The sequence below is a fragment of the Delphinus delphis genome, chromosome 8, assembly GCF_949987515.2.
Source record: "Delphinus delphis chromosome 8, mDelDel1.2, whole genome shotgun sequence".
NCBI lineage: Eukaryota > Metazoa > Chordata > Mammalia > Artiodactyla > Delphinidae > Delphinus > Delphinus delphis.
Genome location: NC_082690.1, coordinates 101,123,214 through 101,147,141, shown reverse-complemented (window position 1 = coordinate 101,147,141; position 23,928 = coordinate 101,123,214). Strand labels below are relative to the sequence as shown.

The window sequence follows — 23,928 nt, the reverse complement described above, 5'->3', positions numbered from 1 at the left end:
TGGCACAAAGACAGGTACATAAGAACCACACAGCCTGCTTGCTGGCATGTTGGATGACACGCCATGGCCCTGTCCACCCAGATGGGACCAGCCTTCTTGCAGGAGAGGCCAGTTCAGGACCTGCCTGTCCAGCTGCTGGGCAGCCTCTTGATCTGTCAAGCTCCACGGCAGTGCTCCTGGGGCCCTAAGACCCCTGGCTGGAGGCAGAAGCCCTCCAGGTAGGTGGCCTTCAAAGTGCCAGCGGACACTAAAGGACTCGGGGGATGCAACCTTGCAGCTGCTCGGGAGACCCTGGGAGCTGGGACTGTGGGCCGAGCAGGTCCCAGGCCCCCATGGCTCCTTGCACGCAGCCGGTGGTCCAGCTCAGCTCTGGGGCATCTGAGAAGAGAACAGCTTCTGTGGCCTTCTTTCTGGAGGATGGCACTGACAGTTCCACCATTACCCAGCAGACCCAGATCTCCTTTCCCCACTGCCCTACCCCTCAAGGCAGCAGCTTAGGTCTGCGATCCTGTAAATCTCGGTGGCCTGGGGTCAGAGATGCCTTGTCTATTCTCTTTGCAGCCCCAGACCCTGAGGGCAAGCCCGGCACCGGCGAGGTGGGAGGGACGTGGCTGGGGGGGAACACTGCAAGATGTGGCCCTGGTGACCCATCGCAGGTCACACCCCCTCTGCTTCCTCCTGCCTGGGGACCACACCCCCTCTCATCCTCCTGGGCAGGCTCTGCAGAGGGAGGACATCGGCTCCAGAACTGCAGGGCCGGCGGGCCAGCCAGCCAGCAACTCTAGCTCACCTCCCACCTCCTGGCCCCCTTAATGCTCCCACTGATGATGTTAGTGCCTCTACAAGTGCTGTCAGTTTTGCAGGGACAGGGCTACGGCGGGTAAGTGCTGGGTGGAGCTAGGTTACAGGACAGGGAAAGGCTTTACTTACGACAAAGCTGCACTGTGGAGAAGAGGAGACAAGGAAAAAGCCAAGAGTTAATGCCAGGTGGAGGGCATCCCGGAAAGCAGGCCGTCCTCCTGAAGACGCCAGTGAGTCTGCTTGGGGCCTGCGCCCTCTCCCAGCGCCACCACTCCTCTCACGTCACCCAGGCCTCATCCCCAAGTCAGCGTCCACGTGAGTCCCTCACCTTAACTACTCAGGCCGCCGGGAGGGAACAGGGGCGGTGCCTGGGGATGGATGGCCACGGCGGTGGCCAGCCAGGCCAATTCTGCCACTTCCCAGCCCCGGATCCCAGACCCGGGAGGTCACCCTGAGCCGGCCGAGCCTCTAGGCTGCAGTGCAGAGCCCAAGGAGTCAGGACAGTCCCCAGATGTCAAGGTAGCCCAGGGTCACAGAGGCTCAAGCTGGTTCTTGACCAGTGCCAGGTCACACCCGCCTTGGCCCAGGCCCCCGCTGCTCCCAGCAGCCTGGGGACATGCTGCAGCCTTCAGCCAGGCCGCCCTCACCTTGGGGTCCACGCGCAGGGGAGTGTTGCGCTTCATGAAGGATTTCACGCTGCTGTGAGGGGTCGAGGTCGGGGTCATGAGCGTCTGGTTCCTCTGCACGGTGTGCAGGAAGGTCCGGAGGGGCCGCACCACCTGCAGAGGGACCAGGGTCAGAGCCCGTGGGCGGGGCAGGGGGCGGAGGGAGGGCAGACTCACACTCACCTTGCTGGCGGGACAGGGCGGGGAAGGGGTCTTGCTCCTGGGGGGCTGCAGCTCTTCATCCTCCAGCTGCTGTTCTTCATCCAGCTCACTCACGGCCTGCTTGTAGCTGCGCTTCCTCCTGCCAGCGTGCGGGCGCAGCAGTGTCACAGGGCCCGCCCTCGCGTCCCCCCCAGCGCCCCCTGTCACGCCCCAGAAAAGGTCCCCCTTGCGAATGGAACTGGGCCCAGCCCCCGGGACTCCAGATTGAAAGGCACTGCAGAGGTGGGGTCTCCCTGACCAACCCTCTGCCGCCCAGTCAGAGGAAGGGGAGTGACCAGTCCAAGGTCACACGGCCAGGACACAGGAGGATGGGGGTCTGGGATCCCGTGGCCCACCCCCAGGTCAGGCTCCTCCCACAGCCTGAAGCCACCTCTGTTATTAAGTGAGAGCGCCAGTCCCCACCCCTGCTGAGAGGACACGGAGGTCCCTGACCACACGCCCACCCTTCCCGAGGGAGGACTCAAGGTTCGTGCCCCTCTGGGCCCCTCAAAATGGTCGCCTGCACACGCCTTCCCGCATGCGAACCTGACACTCTGAGGCGGCTCCTTGGGGCCATCTGCTTGGTCAGTCTTGGCCTCTGTGGAGAAAGCGGTTTCAGGGGGGCGATCGGGAGAGCACGGAGGGGTCAGGGGAACACGCCCACCGGCAGTGGCCGTGGCAGGGGCGAGGCTCTCTTCCCGGCAGACCCCAGGGTAGCCAGGAGCAGAAGCATCAGGCTTAGCACTGCCCGGCCGTGACCCCTCTGTGGACGCGCAGAGCTGGCACGCTGCCCGCAGCCCGCAGATCCCTCGCCCCCAGGCCTGGCCTCTGGGGCGAGAACAGCAGGACAGTCCCATCGAGGTGGCCCTAACCACATCCCACCCACCTCTAACACTGAGAGGCGGGGGCAGAAACCTACACAAGCTGCAAGCTCTAACGGGCCCCTTGAGCGGCTTCGAAATCCCACTCCTCCCGGCCCTTTCAGCTGGGGCTGGCACGGGGGCGGGGCCTCCTGAGCAGGGTCAACATGTGGGGTGCGGGTCTGTACGTTTCAATTCGCCGCCAGGAGGAAACGCCGATCTCTCCCCCGGCTCTCCAACACTCTTTACTCCAAAGGGTCCCGGCAGCCCCTGGGGCCTATGGGGCTGGCATGGCCATTGTGCTAACCCCGTCCAGCAGCTGGGGGAGCCGTGTGCAAGCTCTCATGGCTACGGTGCTCCTCCCACCAGGGAGATGCAGGCCAGGCCCCAGAGCCCACAGCTCTCACGCCCTTTAGCCAGGAGACCCACAGAGGAGAGAAGTGCGCCAGCGACAGAGACAGAACACGAGGCCAGGTGTTCACACCCCAGGACACAGTTCCTCCTGTCCCCCCTGGAGTGAGGCTCCAGGCCTTGACCTGGCACGTTCACAGTTAACGCCCCCATTCAGGTCCCACCCCCAGCTTCCTGCACCAACCAGCCATGGCCACCCAGTGGCACTCAGCAGTGGCTCCAGCCAAAAGGTGGGAGATGAAACGTGCAGACTCGAAGGAGATCGCTGCACCCTGGGTCTCACTTTCCCTCGGCCTATCAGCCCAGAAAACCGGGCTTGCCTCTCCTCCAAGAGAAAGTCAGGCCGAGGCTACCACGGTCTGTGTGGCCCTGACGGTCTGTAGGTCGGGAGACTCACCCGGCCGCCCTTCAGAGGGCGTTCCCTGGCCGCCGGCTGCAGGCTGCGAGCCGGGCGTGCTAAGGGCGATCTTGGTGGTACTGCGGAGCTGCAAGGCGCTGCCACTGTTCTTGGGGACCTAAGGGAAGAGCCATGGCTTTGGGGTCTGCACATGGGACTCGCAGGCCCCCCCTCCCTGGCCTGCCCATCTCACCTCCGGCTCAGCTGCCTCCTCTGGCTCAGCTTCCTTGCTGGGCTCCTCCGCCGTGGGGCTGGAAGCAGAGCAGGGGGCACTGAGGGAGCCGCCCAGCCCAAGCCTCCCCGCAGAAGCCCCTCCCCTACGCCCTGGGGTAGCGACCTAGGAGGGACGGGAGGATGGGCAGCCGGAGCCAGTGGCCCCGTGGTTTAAGTCTGCGGCCTGGGCAGACGAGCAGTGCCGGCTTCTGAATTTGGCTTCGCTTGTATTCCACCAGGGCCTTGATTCGGGAGGTCGGCCCTTTCCCAGCTCCGTCTCGACCCTTTGGGCCTGAATGAGCCACGTCTCTTTTGAGGCCCGTTCTCCATTCACCGCCGGCAAAGTCACCGGTCTCCCCGTCCCAAGCACTGCCCCTCTGCTCCAGAGCAGGGAGGCGTGGTGGTGGTGGAATAGTTTTAGGGACGGCAGGACGTGGCCTCCAGGAAAAGGAGTGCTGGCTCAAAGCAGTGCTGGGGTGTAAGCCTGGAGCAGGAAGCACCCCACCAACCCCCATGCCACCCACCCCAGTCTGAACTGGCTCCTCACGGCTGCACTGGCTCATCCACAGGCCTCTGGATTTGACAAAGCAATGAAGCCCAGGCCCCAGGGTAAGGCTTGGAGGGGTCAAGGCGAGGCCAGGACTGACAAGCGATGTTGACAAGCAATTCGGGAAGACCTGACACCCGGGTGGCACTGCCTGGTAAGACTGGGGCAGGGACAGGGGGCAGCGGGGGGCAGCCCAGGGGCAGTCCCTGTGATGAGGGAAGGCTCGAGCACAGGAAACGCCTCCACCTGTGGGGCTCACCTAGAAAGGGCCCCCCGTGTGCCCTGCCCAGCCCTGGGAAGGTCCCCAAGCCCTGGAACTGAACTCACCTCACTTTCTGAGGCACCTCGACATTCAGGAGCCTCTCCAGGTAACTGTGGCCTGACAGGAGAACAAAGGAACAAGAGATGCCCTCAGAATCAGCCAGGTGCCCCTCCAAGAGGTCCAGGGAACCAGGCTCTGACGGGGGCTCCACCACTTCTCATCTGCAGCCAGACCCTCTCCACCTGCCGATCCCTCTCGACCCCGCAGACCTCTCCCCCTTCCCTGGGTGCAGATCCCTGCCGTCAGCACTCCCTCAACTCCTAACACCGTCAACAGAGCTGCTGGCTTGATGTCTCCTGCTAGCCCCTAGAGGGTAACATGCCCATCTGAGGGCGCGTCTTGGCTCCTTCACTGGGCTGGGAGTTTCCTAGGAAGAGGGACAATGGCCAGCTCCGAGCCTCCAACTCCCAGCCCAGGCCAGCACAAAGCAGCTTATTCATTCAACAAACATACGTCGAGGGTCTATACCATGCACAGGCCCTGGGGACCCAATGGAGAGCAAACCAGACTGGGCCACGACCTGGTCTAGATAATCATCAGATAATCCTGTAACCGACATGTGACATGTGCCATGACAGAAACGAGCAGAGGACTTGAAAAGCCTATAATGGGAAGCCGAGCTGGTCTGGAGGCTGGGACGTAAAGGATAAGAAGGTAAGAAGGTCGCAAAGGAGGAAGGGGAGGGAGGAGGATGTCCTGGACAGTGTACTCTGGGGTTCTTGAAGTCGAGTGCCCAAGAGGACCCTTTTGGGGGACCCACGAGGTCCTAACTATTTCCACCATAACACCAAAATGTTATCTTCCCTTTTCATGGTGTTGAGATTTGCCCTGAGAGAGTGAAAGCAATGGAGGTAAAGTACGAAGCCTGGGTACCAAACTGCACCCCACACTCGGGACGGAAACGTCTGGTTTCACTTAAGAATGTCCTTGGTGAAGGAATGAAAACTATTAATTTTATTAAATCTAAACTTAAGTACATGTCTTTCTAATACACTATGTGATAAAGCAGGAAGTACGCAAAAATGCCCTTGGGCTGCCTAGCCAAGTCTCTGAAAAGCACGGGGGTCTGAGGTCTCAGCTGAACTGGCCCCTTTTTTAACAGAATGCTGTTTTTAAGTCAAAGAACAACTGACAAACTACGGCTAATCAAGCTTGGGTATTTGGCAGACATTTTCTTAAAAATGAACAAAGGGGGCTTCCCTGGTGGCGCAGTGGTTGAGAGTCCGCCTGCCGATGCAGGGGACGCGGGTTCGTGCCCCGGTCCGGGAGGATCCCACATGCCGCGGAGCGGCTGGGCCCGTGAGCCATGGCCGGTGGGCCTGCGCGTCCGGAGCCTGTGCTCCGCAACGGGGGAGGCCACAGCAGTGAGAGGCTCACATACCACAAAAAAAAAAAAAAAAAAGAACAAAGGGAGTCTGTCCCTTCAAATAAAACGAACAGTATTTGTTGCCAAGAATAAAAAACTGAGCCCACAAAAAAGCCAAAAATAGAATTTTGGACCTTGTATCCACCACCATGAACTTCATAGCTTCCCAATACCTAAAGATGTTTCTGATGAGACCAGAAAGCAAACGTGCTCCTTTAAAAAAATACATAATGAAGTGTGTCGACATCTGGAAGATGTGCGTAACGCCACATATTTGTGAGTACGCACACATTATCTGGAAAAAAAAAAGAATATGCACCATTATCTGAAAAGGCTTTTGAAGTACTCTGCCCTGTTCCAACTACGTATCTGTGTAAGGCCAGACTTTCTTCACATACTTGAACCCAAGCAACACAATGCAACAGAGTGAATGCAGAACCCAGCTGTCTTCTTTTAAGCCACACATGGATGGGATCTGCAAACTGCAGAATAACGCCAGTCTCCTCATCACATTTTTGTTTGGAAAACAGTTATTTTTTCTTAAAAAAAAAAAAACCAACAAAAATAAACACAACTAACCTTAACAGGTAATTGGCTTGTTACTTTTACATTAAAGTATTAAATAATACTTTTAATATCAAAACAGTAAGTAGTATTAATATAAAAAATAAAATATTAATGAATATTAAGAATTTTTTAATCCTTCAAGTTAATTTCTAATACAGTAACTGTCAATAGATAGCGTCCTCATAATCAAAAGCTCTTTGGGGTCCTCAATAATTTTGAAATCTGGAAGCAGGGGCTGAGGCCAAAAGTTGAGAGGTGCCAGTCTAGGCAGAAGGAACAGCATCTGCAAAGGCCATGAGGCAGGAAAGAGCAGGCTTTGCTGGGCACAGAAGAAGCCTGGCTCGGCTGGAGCATCTGGGCCACAGGTGCGTGGCCAGAGGTTTAAGGCTGAGGGAGCCGAGGCCGGAAGCAGGGACTTTCCTGGGGTGAGGCAGGCAGGCCTGGAGGTGTGGGAGGGCCAGCTCCCACCTGAGGGGTCTGTAGCCAAGAGACAGCTCACATCCCCTGCCTCCCATCCCAGCTCAGGGCTCGCTGATGAGGGGGCAGAAGGGTGAGAAGATGCCCATGTGACCGCACAACTATTCCACCAGCGCAAAGACTGCTCTGGAATGTTAAGTACCACCTGCATGCCATTCAGGCTTCAGAACAGGTCTGGGGGCAGGGAGGAGGCCTGGAAGGGGGTCGAGGGGCACCACACTGGCTCCAGAGGCTCCCCCGAGGCCCCAGGCCTGTTATGGGTGTCACTGGCGGTCCTCTCTCCCCGGCTCACCTCCCCGCTCCCCTGCTGCAGGTGCTTCCTTCCCCTCCCACAGTAACAAGTTACACTCAAATCCTGATATCAAGGGCTGCTTCTGGGGTAACCCAAACTAAAATCCAACCTCTGAGTTGCCCACCCAGCCAAGCCCCAGGGCCTGGGTGTCAGGAAGGCCTCCAGGAAGCCCCCTCTCCCCTCCCTGCTCCACACCCTTGTGCGCCCGGAGGGTCACCCAGGCCACACCTCCACTGAGCTTCAGGGACCCAGGCCATCTGCAGTTTTATCATCCAGTTTTGTTTTGATTTAGATGGACTGAGCTGTACCATAGCCAAGCACTAAGATGGGTCCTCTACCCACATTCAAGGCAGGTGTTCTTACCATTTAACACATGGGGAAACTGAGGTTCGGAGAAGGGTGTGCCCCAGGCCCCCCAGGCTCTGTGTGACTCCAAGGCTTAACCACTGTGTTTGACTGGCTTCCTTCCACAGGACTGGGTCAAAGGCGAATCAAATCAGAAGCCCACCCGTGTGCAGGGCAGGGGGCCGAGCAAACGGACTGGCTTAAGAAGAGCTTCTGGATGTCTGACCAGAAGCATGGGGAGGGCCTCTAGGGTCTCTCCCCAAACCTCCCTCTAGAGTTCCAGGCTTGCCCGCCCCCTTGGGCCCCTGCCCAGGATCAGATTCACACCTGAGGAAATCTCGAAGGCAGGGCAGAATCACTGGGGCCCTTCTGAGAATCCAAAAATGAACAGTGTGCCAGACCGCATGTCTGCACAGGCCCCCGACTGTGTGTCCTTGAGCCCCAGGCCCTGGAGCAAACCCTTCCCCAGGCGGGGAAGAAACCGGGCCCAGGGAGGTGCCCTCACCTGCCTGACAAGCCCGCCCTGTGGCTTTCCACCTGGCCTCCTCAGCAAGCAGCCACCATCCCAGAAGGGACGAAACATGTGGGGCTCTTCCCAATTTACAGACTTGGTAGCCTCCTTAAGCCTCAGTTTAAATGTACAGCTGGGGCCAGACCGAACAGTTACGTTAACAGGAGGCGGCCCACAAACATGGTGAATCTAAGCGAGCCTCCACAGGAAGGAAGGGGAACACGCGGGCCCTGGGGAAGAGGCCCGGGTTCAAGCTCAGCATGGCATTAACCACGGGGACACTGCGGCCAACGGCCCCGGACCTCAGTTTCCTCATTTGTAAAACAAGAGCGTGGGACCAGATCTGCCCTGTCCAACGTGGTAGCCACTAGGTACGTGCGGCAACTTAAATCTGAACTATGTAAAATGTAATAAAACTAAAAATTCAGTTCCTCGATCAAACGAGCCACATTCTGAGGGCTCAACAGCCATTCGTGGCTAGCTAGTGGCTACAGTATAGGACGGCACAGATCCGGAACACTTACGCCACCGCAGAAAGTTCTGTGGACAGCTCCTTGCTAAACGGTCCCCAGAGCCCCTCTGGCTGAGCCAGGCATGAAGGACCACCCTCCGCAGCCTTGCCCAGAGCTGAGCCCCAGACTCACAGATGATGCGGGCGGAGGCGGCCGGCTCTTTGGTGGCCTTCCTGGCAATCCTTCTGCTTGATCTTCGGACGGTGCTCTCCTCTTTGGAAACCAGGGAGTAATTCTGGGCCAGCGAGACCTGGGGACCCGGGGAGGACGGGGCGATCAGGCTGCGCCGCACTGACCTGCGGTCCACACGGGAGCCCGTGGGTGTGGAGAAGTTATCCGGCAGGATGGGAGCCAGCACCCGCTCCCGCCACGGGGAGGCCGGAGAGCTGGGCGAGTCCTGCGGGCCTGGGGAGGTCGCGGCAATCCTGAGCTTGGAGGCGGACCTTCCTGCTCCAACCCCTCGGCCCTTGGGGTCCTGGGGTGTAGTTATCAGGGAGCTCACGGTGACAGACTCCAGTCTCCCGGTCTCTGGCTTCTGGGGTGTAGAGTCCTCCTCCGAGGTCAAGGTGATCTGGGAGGCCAGAGCAGCGGCCGGAGCCGGGGTGGGGGGTGGAGCCTGGGCAGACTGGAGCTGGCTGAGGTGCTGCTCAGCGCTCCGGCGCTCGCTGATGCCAATCTCCACCATGGGTACCAGCTGGCACTGGGCCGGGCTCTCCTTGGGCTTCTCGGTCAGCACCGGGGGAGACTCAGGGGTGGGCGAAGGCGTGGCTGCCGTGGAGGTTGCTGCAGCTGCGGCCGCAGCACGGGTCACCCGCCGCAGGACGGAGCCGTTCTCCCCCACCACTGTGGCCAGCTTCTCCACCTTGTCCTTGCTGCGGAGGTGCCGGGAGCTCCGATGGCTGCTCCGCGTCTTTCTGCGGGACAACCTGCTGGAGGAGGTGGAGCAGAAGCTGAGATGACCCAGCAGGGCGGGGAGGCTCCCCAAAATTCCAGCTGCAGGCACCGGCCTCCCCAGGAGCCGCCAGCTCAAGTGGAGTCTGAAGCGGAGGGCTAGGAGGCAGAAGACCGGGGTTCTGGTCCAGGCTCTGCTGCCTCTAGCCGTGACACCCCGGCTGCCCCTCTCTGGGCCTCAGTCTCCCTATCTGTAAATTGGGATGATGCCTGTCCTCTCAGAACCACTGGGAAGATTAAACTCCCCTAAACCTCCCACTGACCGGGGTCACACTGGGCCAAGCACCTTGCTGGAGGCATTGCTCATGCTGTCGCCTAAACCACCACACAGCCCTGAGAGGCAGGGACCATTATCCTCACTTTAGACTCCAGAAACTTAGGCTTAGAGACGTGGAAAATTAACCCAAGGACATACAGTTGCTAAGGGGCAGAGCTGGGGTGTGCACCCAAGACCACCTGACCCCCAAGACCCAGCCTCTTTCCCCTGGTACTTTGCAGCCCATGGTCGTTACCAGGGTAGTTATAACCAGCACAGCAACAGGGGATTAGGGAACAGTGCCCGGTCTACACCTCTGGTCACTCTCCCCCAAGCAGAAGGTCAGGTTCTCTTGCTTCTCCTACCTCTGGAAGGAGAGGCCCAGATCAAACACCATCCCCACCTCCAACACACACAAGCTCTGGACTCCACGGCCTCGGGTCACGCTTCATTTCCCCTGGGCGGCTCCTCATGTCAGTTAATACCTGCGAATCAAGCTCTCCACGTGGGCCCCAAGCCTCCGGCCCCTCCTACCTTCTCCGGACGGGGTCTCTGTTTTCATCCTGAACATAAGAAATCCGTCTCTTTTTCCGTCGGTTCTTCTGAGAAGGTGTTTTGGGCATCAGCTCGGGCTCCTTGCTGAATTCTCTGTTTGGTACAAAGAGGGTGATGTTCGAGGCTGCCTGGAAACCATGGGTCCCCCTTCCCCACCCAGCCCGACCCTTGCCCCCTTCCTGGCAGTGCCTGGTCAAGCTGGGGTGACCAGCACCAAGCGAGCTCTCCAAGGCTGCACGTGAGTCACCGCAGGCACTCAGGGCTCCGCCCCCCCCCCCCACCCGCGACATGGCAGGGAGCAAGGTTGCCAGGCAGCCCCACCCTCTGAGGTGCAGCCCAGCACTTCTCCCCCTGCTTCCCATCACCCTAGCCCTGAGCATCCCGCGCACTCAGCAGGGACTGCTGGCAGCCTGTCTGTTCTGCCTGTCAGGTGGGGAAGCGGCCCCCGCTGGGGACTCAGGCAGCCCCGGGTCCGTCCCTCCCGCACCTGGTGAACATGCGCTCGGCCTCCTCCTCGATCTCCTCCAGCCACACCATGTCCTTATTGTCCAGGTTGCAGACAAACTCCAAGAGCTTCTGGTCACAGAGCTCCAGCAGGTGAATGGGCCCTGGGGCTGTCGTCCCCATGATGGCTCTGTCTGGAGAAAGCAGAGATAAGAGGCATGAGGGTTCAGGGCTGGAATCTTCACACTCTTCAATGCCGCCCCATCCCCACCCCACACAGCACGTTGTCCCCAGAAGCCCACAATGACCAGCCAATTGTGGTGTCAATGGACCTCCTTACAAATGGCCGTCTCTGGGGCTTAAAAGGACAGGGCACGGCCAACTGCCTTCCTGGATCAGGAGAAACTGTGGTCCCACCAGGTAGGACCCCTTGACCTGCCCAAAGGCCTGCTCTTACCCTCCTAAGGGCTCCTCTCCTACTGTCGGAGGGTGAGTTACCCACGAGCTGACCCCAGGCATCAGGCCAGAGAACATCAAATCCAACTGCCTCTTTGGGAGGCCAGTGGCTGGAAGGGGTTCTGCGTCCCAAAGTAGTGGGTAAGAAAGCAGGGTCTACAGACAGGCTCTTCTCTAAGGGGCCCCTACAACCCTCTCCCTTGAGCTGAAATGTCCTTGAGACGCATGAGGGAGCACGAGGGGAGCGGATAAGCAATGTCTTGTTTTTAGGAAAACTTGTCTAGAAATATCAGGCAGTGGAAAATACAAAATTAGTTTTCTCTTAATTTCCTTTAAAAAATTTTTTTATTGAAGTATAGTTGATTTACCATGCTGTGTCAGTTTCAGGTGTATGGCAAAGTGATTCAGTTATACATATATATTTATTGTTTTTAAGATTCCTTTTTATTACAGGTTATTACAAGATACTGAGCACAGTTCCCTGTGCTATACAGTAGGTTATCTATTTTATATATAGCAGTGTGTATATCTTAATCCCAAACTCCTAATTTATCCCTTCCCCCTCTTCCCCCTTGGTAACTATATTTGTTCTATGTCTTCACTTAATTTCTTAAAAAACTAGGAACTCAAAAAAGCAAACAAATAAACAAACAAAAACAAAAAAACAACCGGCAACTCAGATATTCTCCTCAAAACTCAGTTATAAAATCATCACCAAAGCCCCAGGCAAGGAAGAAGTGTTCTATTCTGGTCATAGCAGGGGCTCAATAAATATCCCGACTGGTAGAGTGAATGAAAGAACAAATGACTGGGTGACAGTCGTTAGCCATAATAACAGACTGCATGTCTCATGCCATGGCAGTAACCCACCACCCTGGTCTACAACTTCAAAACCCAGAACCACGCATAGCTCAGCCTCCCACCTGAGATGGGAACTCCTGGAAGGAGGGGCTCAGTCACCCCTTACAGAGCTTAATGCCAGGTCCTGTTGCAGCCTCATAGGACTTCCTGGGGCCTGATTGCCAGGGCACACGAGCCTTTGTTCCTTGAGCAAGCTCTGCCCTCTGTCTGGAACCTTCTGTCTCCTATTTTGTGCAGCTCATTCCTCAGCACTTGGCTCTCAGCAACTCAGGGAGGACCTGACCACCAGCTACCATCCTATCCATCAATTTCAATTCTCCGCATGGCACTTGGGTGACTGTATCTGTTTGCTTGCTGCCTGTCTCTGACCACTAAGCGTTTGTTCCCTGAGGACAAGCCTTTGTCTGTCTTGCTCGCAGCTTTGAAAGCCCAGAGTATGGCACAGTGCCTGGCACAAAAGAGATACTTGTTAAATGAATTCATTCATCTGTCAACTCTATACCTAGAAATAAACATTCTACAGGTACTCCCACCCCAACACATACACACGTACAGGGACACCAAATGAACTCATTCTACACAGGTTAGGGCATGCCTTACTCATCCAAAGGCCTACTCCTAGATGCCAAAGGCAGAACTCATCAGGGCAGGGCCAATCGGGCAGGACTGCAGAGGCTTTGGGTAGAGACAGCTCTGCAGCCAGCCAGTCAGCGACACAGCCTCTCGGCTGCCATCCTTCTGGATCCCCCCAGTCCCTCTGTCCCAGAGCTCAGTCAGCCCTGGCTAAGGGCAGGAACACAGTTTGAGGCTAGGAAAGAGAAAAATGTTAAAGGAAGACAAAACACTTTGTTGCTATGGAAATCAACAACTTGCTCTTTTTTTTTTAAAAGTATTTGTTCAAAATGGCAAAGTGGGCGAAAGCTTCTTTCACAAAGTGCAAAAAGGTGTTTGGGCTTCTTCCACGAGGAAGTTTGTTTTCAGCAGCCTCAGCCTGGGTATTTAAAAAGGGTCATTGTCATTAGATCAGAGGTGACCCTGTGAAAGGAGGGATCAGTGTAAGAATGAGGGTCCTGGGAAAAGCAGCAAAAATCTCTTCAGCCCCTGCAAGAACCTGGGCACAAACCCAGAGCACCCTACATCCCACCAAGGGCGAAGGGTGCTTGTTCATTTTCGTCTCCCAATACTTCTCTCACATCATACACCAGACGAGGGCCCCACGGCCCTCCTTCACAATACCTGTTCTTTTGAGGGTGCAGGAAGTCGGGCACCTAACTGTGACCTCGCCTCAGCAAAGAAGGGTCACAACAGTTGCTTTCTTTAAAGAGTCCTACTCCGTGCTTGGACGGAGCATCATCTCATTTAATTCTCACCACAACCTCAAGGAGACCCTCGTGCAGATGAGCAAATCGAGGCAAAGAGAAGTTAAGTCAAGGGCAAGGCCTGGATGTAAATTGTGCTCTTAACCACAAGCTTTGCCGCCTATTCCATTTCAACCTCGGGAAGGCAGGGGCCAAGTTCTGGCTCTGGGCGCCCCAGAGAAGGCCACTGTCAGTGAACGTGCTTGGGAAATGACAAGATCAGGGGTAGCAGTGGACTCCAGAAATGGTCACTTTAAAATGTTGCTCAGCCGATGGGGGAGGTGTTGAGCGAGAGTTAACTGTACAGAAATGCCATCTGGCATAATTCCGTCACACAACCCGGTCGGTGTGCGCTTCCTGCGCGTCCAAATCAACAAAGGGCCTCCTGGGCACAAAAGAAGGTGCTAGGCACCGGGAGGGGGAAGGGACGGGGTTATTCTCTAGGATGGAGGGTGGGGGTCATCTCTGGCCCCAGGACCAAGGCAGGTCACCTCGTCACTTGGAAGAGGTGATCCATCCACTGCCAGGCCGCAACGGGGGGTAGAGGGTCACGCCCCCGGTCCGGGGCTGGAGGAAGGGGTAACAAATCGCTAACTACCCCCCCACCCCCGCCGGTCGCCCGCGCGCACTCACTCGACTGCACCGCGTCTCCTAAGTGCTGCTCCGATCCAAGTCCGACGACCTTCCCAGCACAAATCTCAGCCCGCCCAAGTCCCACCGCTCCCGGCCTCCAAAGCTCGCGGCTGCAAGGAAGCAACCGGGCGGTGCAGCGCGGGCCAAACCTACGATTTTCAAAACTGAAGGCTCGACCAATCCCCGGCAAGTTTGTCTGTGCGGCTGCAGAAACCTAAGCCAATCAAGTAAAAGGAAGCACCAGTCCGGCCATCTATTGGCTACTTGGATTGGCAATCTGCGGGACTAAGAGGCGGGGAAAGGAAGCTTTGAAACTTTAACCCGAACAGCTTCCGGGAACGGCGGCGCGCGGCCTAGAGAGTGAGTCGCCCGCGGTGGGGGTTGCGCGCGCAGGACCTCGCACGCCGGAACTACACGTCCCAGCGTGCACTGCGAGTGCCCTAGGGGACGTGGGAAGTGCGTGGGGCCTTAAGTCGCGGACCTGGAGGTTGTGCTCTTTCTGGGAGTCTTATGCTTTGCCATTGCCATTACTTCACCCAATTTGTCCTCTATACGAGACTCTGCCACTTTTGAGAAATAATACTTGCTATAGACTTGATAATGTTTCTTAATGATTTCAACTTAAAATTACAAACTGAAAGAGCACTTACATGCAAAATTTATGATACAGTGAAATCATTTCGATGACAATTAACAATGTTTGAGTCACAGGTAAAGCCAAGTTGCTTACATGCTTCCCACGCTGTCAAATGTTAAAACAAGAATCCAGATCTCTGTTCCCACACAAATTTGCAGGAGGTATATTTTCCAAGCTCAAACTGCAGTTCCAGCATAGTTTTTCAGACTTTGATGCAAATGCAAAGGAAATTTCCATTATTTCAAAATTCATTTAACTGTGCGATCCAGGAGTTTCCACCTAATCTCCAGTTGGGAGTGATTAATCTGCAATGTGATGACCTGCTAAAAGACAAATATCAAGAGAAGAATATAACAGATTCTACAAATGTCTTCCTGCTGATGAATATGATTGATTGAAAGCATCTGCTCAGGGGCGGATATCAGCATCTGGCAGTACGTATCTGTGTGAAAAGACATTTCGAAAAGGAAGTGGGTAAAAATCTCACTGTAGATCTGCATTAACAGATGAACATCGCAATCGAGTTTTAATGATAGGGAACACTAACTGAGCCACAGTTAAGAAAATATTATCCTCCACGCCTCACCCTTATCCCCAAAATAGAATTCTATTGTTATTAGTAGGCATATACCTTTAAAAATTATATTCAATTATTATTACTATATTTTGAATTACATCAATTTTTATAACTGTAGATATTTTTTTCCTCTCTTGTTAGGTAAGTACCTACGTAATATCCGAGATTTTGCCTCTTGGCCCACAAAAGCTGAAAGTATTTACTGTCTAGACTTTATAGAAGTTTGCTTATCCCTACGCAAGGACAACATTTCTGGAACTAAACACGGGTATCCCCTTAGGAACGTGCAACTCAGTCCAGGGGACACGTGACCGCAGCTCCTAGCCACGTAATGATACTTTGCCCACCGGGCAGCTGCCAACGAGAGGCTGCTGGACTGCAGTTAAAGCCCAGCGGGGCAGACAGCGCACGCGCAGCCGAGTCTCCCGCAGGCACGTCAGCGCAGGCGCAGGTGGTGAGAAGCCGCTGATTGGGAGCCTGACTGCTGAGGCGCCAAGAGCACGTTCCAGGCGCTCTAGTTTCCAGGCAGTTTAGTTTCCAGGCTGTTTGTGCCGGAGGATCCGGCGACCAGCGAAGGACGGGCTACCCTTGATGGGTCTTCATGCTGCGGGTGGTGGATGGACCTGGGGTCAGGCCCTGGCTTCTTGGACACCTCAGATTATTCTGAATGAGGGTTTCTTTTTCTTTTCTCTCCCTCCCAACCTCCCTCCCTCCCTCCCTTCCTTCTTTCCAACATTTTAATTGTGAAATATAGCACACATCTAGAAAAAGGCACAAAACTGAGATATACAGCTTATTAGTGTGTCAAAATCATTCCTTAAAAACCACCTCCCAGGGCTTCCCTGGTGGCGCAGCGGTTGAGGGTCTGCCTGCCGATGCAGGGGACGTGGGTTCGTGCCCCGGTCCGGGAGGGTCCCGCGTGCCGCGGAGCGGCTGGGCCCGTGAGCCGTGGCCGCTGGGCCTGCGCGTCCGGAGCCTGTGCTCCGCGACGGGAGAGGCCGCAGCAGTGAGAGGCCCGCGTACCTAAAAAAAAAAAAAAAACCACCTCCCACGTCAAGAAATAGAGCTTGGCCAGCTTCCCCCCCTGCTCCCTCCCCCAAAGTAAAACCTTTAAAAAAGTATGGTAATCATTGTATTGTATTGCTTGTACAGTAGTCTCCCCTTATCCATGGTTTCACTTTCCGTGTTTCAATTACTGGAGTCAAATGCAGTCTAAAAATATTACATGGAAAATTCCAGAAGTAAATAATTCATAAGTTTTAAATTGTGCTGTGTTCAGAGTGGGGTGTTGAAATCTCACACCACCTGCTCTATCCAGCTGGTGACAAGAATCAACCCTTGTCCTGTGTATCCCACCCATTAGTCACTTACTGTCTTGGTTAGAGGATCAACTGTCGAGGTATCGCAGTGCTTGTGTTCAAGTGACCCTTATTTTACTTAATAACGGCCCCAAAGAGTAGTGATGCGAGCAATTCGGATATGACAAAGAGAAGCCATAAAGTGCTTCCTTTAAGTGAAAGGTGAAAGTTCTCAATTTAATAAGGAAAAAAAATCGTATACTAAGATTACTAAGATCTATGGTAAGAATGAATCTTCTATCTGTGAAGTTGTGAAGAAGGAAAAAGGAACTCCTGCTAGTTTTGACGTCACACCTCAAAGTGCAAATGTCACAGCCACAGTGCCCAATACCTGCTTAGTTAGGTTGGAAAAAGCATTAAATTTGTACAATAAGATATTTTGAGAGACCACATTCACATAGCTTTTATTACAGTATATTGTTATAATTGTTCTATTTTATTATTGTCAGTCTCTTACGGTGCCTAATTTATAAATTAAACTTTATCATAGGTATGTATGTATAGGAAAAAACTTGGTATCTATAGAGTTTGGTACTGTCTGAGGTTTTAGGCATCCACTGGGGATCTTGGAAGGTATCCCCCATGGATAAGGGGGACTACCGTATAGATTTACCATCCCAAAACATGCATCTCTCAACATTATAGTTTTGTTTGTGTTTAAAAAAAAATAAAGTGTTACACAGTTTGCTCTTGTGTCTGGCATCTTTTGCTCAATATTATGTGAGATTCATCCATGCTGTTGTTCGTGGCTCTAGCTCCTTCATTCTTATTGCTGCTGTATAAAAGTACAATTTATGAGTATTTTGCAATTTTGATTCATTCTACTGATGATGGATATTTGGGATACGGATTTTCCCCCCAAATTTCTGCTATTATGAATAGCGCTGCTATACATCTTTTAACACTCTCAACAGCTCTTGGGAAAAAAAATAGCATTATCCCTTTTTAGGGTTGAGGAAAACCATCTCAGAAAGGTTAAGTCATTTCCTCAAGACTATGACACTAGTGAGTGGGGGAGTCAGATTTTAACTGCAGACTCTGCCTCCTGAGAAGCTTCCAGAATCTTTCTGTGTAGAAGTTACTAGAGGAGTGTGGAAGTTAGCAGCACCTCTCAGGGAGGACCTCTGATCAGCTACCAATGCCAGGGGCTAGCCCTCCTTGTTCTTTTGTTTTAACCAACTTTATTGAGGTATAATTATATATGACTATATTTTATTTTTTAATTTTATTATTTATTGAGGTATAGTTGATTTACAATGTTGTGTTAGTTTCTGGTGTACAGCAAAGTGATTCAGTTATACATATACATTCTTTTTTGTACTCTTTTCCATTATTGTTTATTACAGGATACTGAATATAGTTCCCTGTGCTATACAGTAGGACCTTGTTTATATGACTATATTTTAAATGTCCAGCTCAGTGAGTTTGGGCAAATGTAGGCACCTGTGATCAAAATAAGCACACTTCCAGCCCCTCAGAAATGTCCCCCCTGCCGCTTTGTACTGCAAAATGGGCTTTGTGTCTCACTCCTTCCATTCAGCTTTATATTTTGGGGAATCCCCCATATTGTGGGTCTCAGTATTTGGTTCCCTTTTTATTGCTGAATAATATTAAGTTGTGTAAATATACCACAACGTGTCCATTCATTCATCATTTGGGCTGTTTCCAGTGTGGGGCTATTATGAAGAAAGCTGCTATGAACATTCATAGAGAACTCTTTGTGGATTTACGTTTACGTTTGTCTTGTGTAAATATGTAGGAGTCGAATTGCTGAGGCGTATAGCTAACGTATGTGTAACTTTATAAGATACAGTTTTCCAAAGTTGTTGCGCCCTTTCACACTTCCACAAGCAGTCGATGCATATTCCACTTGCTCCCCATCTTCCCTACTTCGTAGAAGACCCCACAGTTTTCTGACCCTGCACTGAAATTCCAGTCGCTCCAGCTGGCCCTAGGTCTGATACCTGCCTGTTCAGCTCAGCGGGGCTCCAGCTGGCTGCACCCCAAGGAGACAGAGGCTGAGTGGTCCTGGGGCTCAACCCCAGGTGTGCCCCTTCTCTCCAGGACTACAGTCTGCCTTCTCCTGTGGTCTAACACCTAAAAAGAGTTGCTTATATTTTTGACTCCAGCTTTACTGCTGTTTACCATAGCAGGGCTTATTCTGTACTAGTTCCTCCGTCATAGCTGGACGCCGAAGTCCTCCATGCTGTGTTTTTTTTCGGGGGGGGGGCTATATATTAAAGTCTCAAAGAATCAGTCTTTTTTGTTGTTGCTCTCTGATCCTGCTGGCTGAGAAACTCATTTATGTGAAATAAGAAATGTGCAGACCAAAACTTATTGAAAGAGTACCTCTCAATCAACGTGCAGTGAAGAATAAATATCACCAAACGAAATCCTTGTGTAAGTGTTATCTGTGCAGTCTCCCTCCTAGCAGGGCACTGAGTGAAATCACAATCAGAAGCTCTTTTATTGAGGATTTAGTATGAGGAATCGGGGTCTTGGGTAGCCAGTTTTAGTCTGGAGGTTAATCGAGTGCGTTCTCTCTCTAAGGTACAGCAGAAGCCACGTTGTAACCCGAAGGTTGTCCTGCTAATGCAATCAGCACGGGAAATTAGACGAATGGTTAATGGCAGCCAGCTATGGCAGCCTGAGGCATCCAGCTTATAACAGGGAGAGCCTTGCTGGCGGGTTCAGAAATACAGAAGGTCCGCCATACTCCCTGAATACATACCTCAATTAAATAGAGTTGGGAGACCAGCAGGGGGAGCTCTCACACCCTGCAGCAACAGCGGAGCCCGACAGAAAGAAGGAAAGACTCCTCTCTCCTGGCAAGGACTCAGCCAATGAAAAGCCACGGACCCTTTGTTTACACTAGCCCTCCCAACTTCCTTTCCTTCCCTATAAAGATGATCTCTTTTCCCTTGCTGTGTGGGGACTTGCGCAGAGCTCACCATCGAGGCCGACCCTAAATTGCAATTCTCTGCTATCCCGAATAAACACATCCTAGCTGGAAAAATATCTGGCAGTCTATTTGTTTCAGGTCAACAGAGAGAACCTTTCCTTTGGAACAGGAAATGCTTAAAGTTGGTGACTAAAACTCATCCTTCCTTGGATAGGAAGCGTACAGCCCTGGAATGGGAAGCATTGGCCACTTATGTTCCTTTTGCTTTGCTTGGGGGACTTTGCTTGTCTCCGCTCTGATCCCTTATGAGTGGTCTTAGAGTTGAGCTCACAGACGGCAGCCCCATTTTCCTCATTTAAGGTTTGTAAGGCCCTCCTCTCTGTAGCTTCAAGGATGGAAGGTAGTCGAGCACACTAATCCTTTGTTGTGTTCTAAGGTGACACCTCTATTCTACTACAGAATATTCTATTACAGAATATCTCATCTGGGCTGCCCTGCCTTGTTTGTGCCCTAGGGCAGGGGCCCCCAACCCCCGGGCCATGGACTGGTACTGGTCCTTGGCCTCTTGGGAACCAGGCTGCACAGCAGGAGGTGAGCAGAGGGTGAGCAGGCGAAGCTTCATCTGTATTTACGGCCGCTCCCCATCGCTCGCATTACCGTCTGAGCTCTGCCTCCTGTCAGCATTACGGTGAGTTGTATAATTATTTCATTATATATTACAATGTAATAATAATAGAAATAAAGCACACAATAAATGTAATGTGCTTGAATTATCCTGAAACAATCCCCCCCTGCCCCCTTTCTGTGGAAGAATTGTCTTCCACAAAACCAGTCCCTGGTGCCAAAAAGGTTGGGGACCGCTCCCCTAGGGGTATAGCACTCTTTTCTGCCCCTGGCTGAAGGAGATACTGTATAAGGAATTCCTCTTCAGAATGAGTGGTTGAACTGTGTTGCTTCCAATGAATGATTCTGAAATTCTAAATACACACACCCTTTTCACGTTTTGAAATTTCACAGTCATTGGCTACTTTGGAGAAAAGGCAACTTCGTTTGGTTCTGCAAAAATCAAAGTCTGTTTGACAAATGGAAGGTGTTTGACAGAGAAAACTGCAAAATCTGTTGTGCCAGTGATGCCAGAACAAAGTGCCACAAACTGAGTGGCTGAAATGACAGAAATGTATTGTCTCACCATTCTGGAGGCCAGAAGTTCAAGATGGTGTCCAGAAGGTTGGCTCCTTCCGAGGACTTTGAGGGACAATCTGTTCCCTGCTGCTCTCCTGGTGCCGGGTGGTTTGCCGGGCATCCTGGCACACCCCATCTCTGTCTTCATGTTCCACGACCTCCTCCCTCTGTGCTAGCCTTATTAGGTCACGTGGCTGTGTCTGAGGCATCCTCCTGCTGCCGATGTTCCAGTGGGAGGCCGACGGACATGAGGTGGGATCTTTCTTTTCCTGCCACAGGTAATGAATAGTAGTTCCCCTGCTCTCAGGACGTCGACAGAAATAGGTGGAGTCCGTGCAGCCTAATGGAGCTGCTGTGTGATGTAGGGGCATAGGCCCTGGACTTGGGACAAAACGCCCTGGGCCCCACTGTGTGACTTCAAGTGTCAACATCCCCATCTGCAAAGTAAAGGAAGTAAAACAGGCAGCTTTTTAAGGTCCCTCCAGTATTAATGATTCTTGCAGCTGCTGGGGAATCAAGTGGTAGTCTCTGAGTCTAGAGACGAACCCCATGCTGTGTGTCTGCTAGGAGGCCGGGGGACTGTCTGCATTGGATCCACTGCCCTTTGAGCAGGATGCCTCATTTACTAGAAGTCAGTTAATGAAAAAAAAAAGAGGGCTTCCCTGGTGGCGCAGTGGTTGAGAATCTGCCTGCCAATGCAGGGGACACGGGTTCGAATCCTGGTCTGGGAGGATCCCACATGCCGCGGAGCAACTGGGCCCGAGCCACAACTACTGAGCCTGCGCGTCTGGAGCCTGTGCTCTGCAACAAGAGAGGCCGCGACAGTGAGAGGCCCGCGCACCGTGATGAAGAGTGGCCCCCGCTTGCTGCAACTAGAGAAAGCCCTCGCACAGAAACGAAGACCCAACACAGCCAAAAATAAATAAATAATTTTTTTTTAAAAAGAGAGGGGATGGGGTAGGAATCTCTTCTTAATTTCCCCCTCACTATCAAACCACTCTAGAATAACAACTTATAAGTCGGCCATTTAAGGCAATAAGAAACACTGAGTGTTTCTCAGTTTTTTGTTTCACTGGGTGTTTTGCTGCTTTCTGCAATCAGTCTGAAATTCCCCAGACTTGACCCTTTACCCAGGAGGAACCCTCTGTTTTTCTTAACATGTTGAGCTTGGAGATCACAAACTTAAGTCACAGAATTTCAGACCCAGAAGGGGCTCTTTACAGTCGAGGAAACTGACCAGAGTGATAAGTGGCTGGTTAAAGGTCATATCACAATTTAGTGGTAGGGCCAGACTAGAAGCCACCGAAATCAGTTTTCTCAGCTATATGAGAGGTGATCTCCGAAGTTCTAAAGCTTTAGGCTTAAGAGACTGATGTATTGGTCTTCATTATCTGGCCAGTGATCTTTGCTCCCGCATGATGGTTCTAACTAATCATTAATTTTGCTTGGTAGGTTGACTTTTTTAAAAAATAACTTTATTTTATTATTTTTTAAAATAACTTTATTTTTAAGTGCATTTTTAGGTTCACAGCAGAATGGAGTGGAAGATACAGAGATTTCCCATATACCTCCTGCCCCACACATGCATAGCCTTCCCAGTTGTCAACATCCCCTGCCAGATGGCACATGTGTTACAACTGATGAACCTGCATCGACACATCATTATCACCCAAAGTCTGCACCTTGCATTAGGGCTCGTTCTAGTTGTTGTACGTTCTATGGATTTAGATAAAATTATAATGATCTGTATCTGCCATTATAGAATCAAACAGAGCACTAAGAATCCTCTGTCTTTCCCTATTCATTCCTCCCTGCCAGCCACTGGTATTTTTTACCATCTTCAAAGTTTTGCCTTTACCAGAATGTCATCTAGTTGGAATCCCAGAATACGTAGCCTTTTCAGATTGGCTTCTTACACTTAGTAATATGCATTTAAGTGTCCCCCATGTCTTTCCATGCCCTGAAAGCTCATTTCTTTTTACTGCTGAATAATATTCCATTGTCTGATGGACCACAGTTTATGTATCTATTCACCTACTGAAGGACACCTTGGTTGCTTTCAAGTTGGTTGACTTTTTGAGTGTCCAGAGATAGATTATTCAAAACTTTCCTCATCAGAATGAAATTCAATTAAGTCTCATTAAGTCCATTATCTCAAGTTAAGTCTCTGATTAAATCTATTAAAGTGATGGTTCTCTGGACTTTTGGATTTCACAAAGGTGTAAAATTAACAAAAATGCGCAGCTACATTGTGTTAATTTTACTGAGTAAATATGCATGTTTTTATCTGAAACCTACAATTTATTATTATCCTACTACTATAAAAGACATTTTAACTCAAAAAATAAAGGAGTACACAATTTCAGAATACATCACTGCCGGATAAATAAGTTCCTCTTCGAAAAACTCTTGCATTGTTCTTATTTTTCTCATTTTGCACAAATCAGTAGAATCCTTGTCACCCACCAAACCCAGCCTACACATGAGCCTTGGAAACCACTGCTTTAAGGAACTAGCCAATGTGACCAAAATTCCTCTACAAAAGAGTTCTTCTGCCTCTGAATGGCTCCCTTCAAGAGATCTTGGAGGCTGAAGACATCTCCAAGCTGCAAGAGAAAACAGTGAGGGTGGGAAAGTAGGTCTTCTAAAGCTGAACTTGCAAGGAACTTCCCGGGAGAAGATTTGTAACTTCGGTTTCTATATGATAAAACATTCCTGAGACTTAAACTGCACTAGAAGTTGAATGGGGGTGGGGGGTGGAAAAAGAGAAAATGTTTCCTTCTGTGAATGTAAACTTGCTGGACCAGTTAGAGGTAGGTTAAATCCTACTCCGATGGTATAGACAGCTGCTGTGTGGGCCCTCACACTCAGAGTCAGCAGATGCAGAGAAGGTGGTTAAGGGACAGGTAATCATCCCAAAGAGAAATCAGAATTCCTGCTTTTGTTTACTCAGTGGCTCTTTGGCAAACGATCTAATCCCAGTCCACAGTTTTAAAGGACAGGGACTTCCCTGGTGGTCCAGTTGTTGGGACTCTGCACTTCCACTGCATGGGGCGCGGGTTCAGTCCCTGGTCAGGGAACTGGGATCCCTCTTGCAGCACAGCACGGCCAAAAAAAAAAAAAAAAGGACATCATACAATTATTAGCAATATTCGCTCAGATAATGCTGGCTCTTCTTTTTTTTTTAAAATATTTATTTATTTATTTATTTTGGCTGCACCGGGTCTTAGTTGCGGCACACGGGATCTTTTAGTTGAGGCATGCGTGCGGG

The 23,928-nt window shown here is 51.9% G+C and overlaps 1 protein-coding gene across 2 annotated transcripts in view; it reads right to left on the bottom strand.

The window, feature by feature from the left end:
• Nucleotides 1-14,120, bottom strand: part of INCENP (inner centromere protein) — a 29,752-nt gene extending 15,632 nt beyond the window's left edge. Inside the window, exons 1-11 of one of the 2 annotated variants that reach the window (XM_060019024.1) lie at nt 14,002-14,120; nt 10,737-10,887; nt 10,229-10,342; nt 8,620-9,413; nt 4,423-4,474; nt 3,529-3,586; nt 3,336-3,453; nt 2,214-2,265; nt 1,650-1,767; nt 1,449-1,580; nt 931-942 (exon numbers count right to left, since the gene is read on the bottom strand). In XM_060019024.1, the coding sequence (XP_059875007.1) occupies nt 931-942; nt 1,449-1,580; nt 1,650-1,767; nt 2,214-2,265; nt 3,336-3,453; nt 3,529-3,586; nt 4,423-4,474; nt 8,620-9,413; nt 10,229-10,342; nt 10,737-10,876 (1,590 nt within the window). In that variant the 5' untranslated portion in view covers nt 10,877-10,887; nt 14,002-14,120. Of the gene's footprint in view, nt 1-930; nt 943-1,448; nt 1,581-1,649; nt 1,768-2,213; nt 2,266-3,335; nt 3,454-3,528; nt 3,587-4,422; nt 4,475-8,619; nt 9,414-10,228; nt 10,343-10,736; nt 10,888-12,072; nt 12,205-14,001 lie in introns of those variants that run through there. The other variant, XM_060019025.1, reaches the window with a different exon arrangement.
• Nucleotides 14,121-23,928: the final 9,808 nt, after the last annotated feature.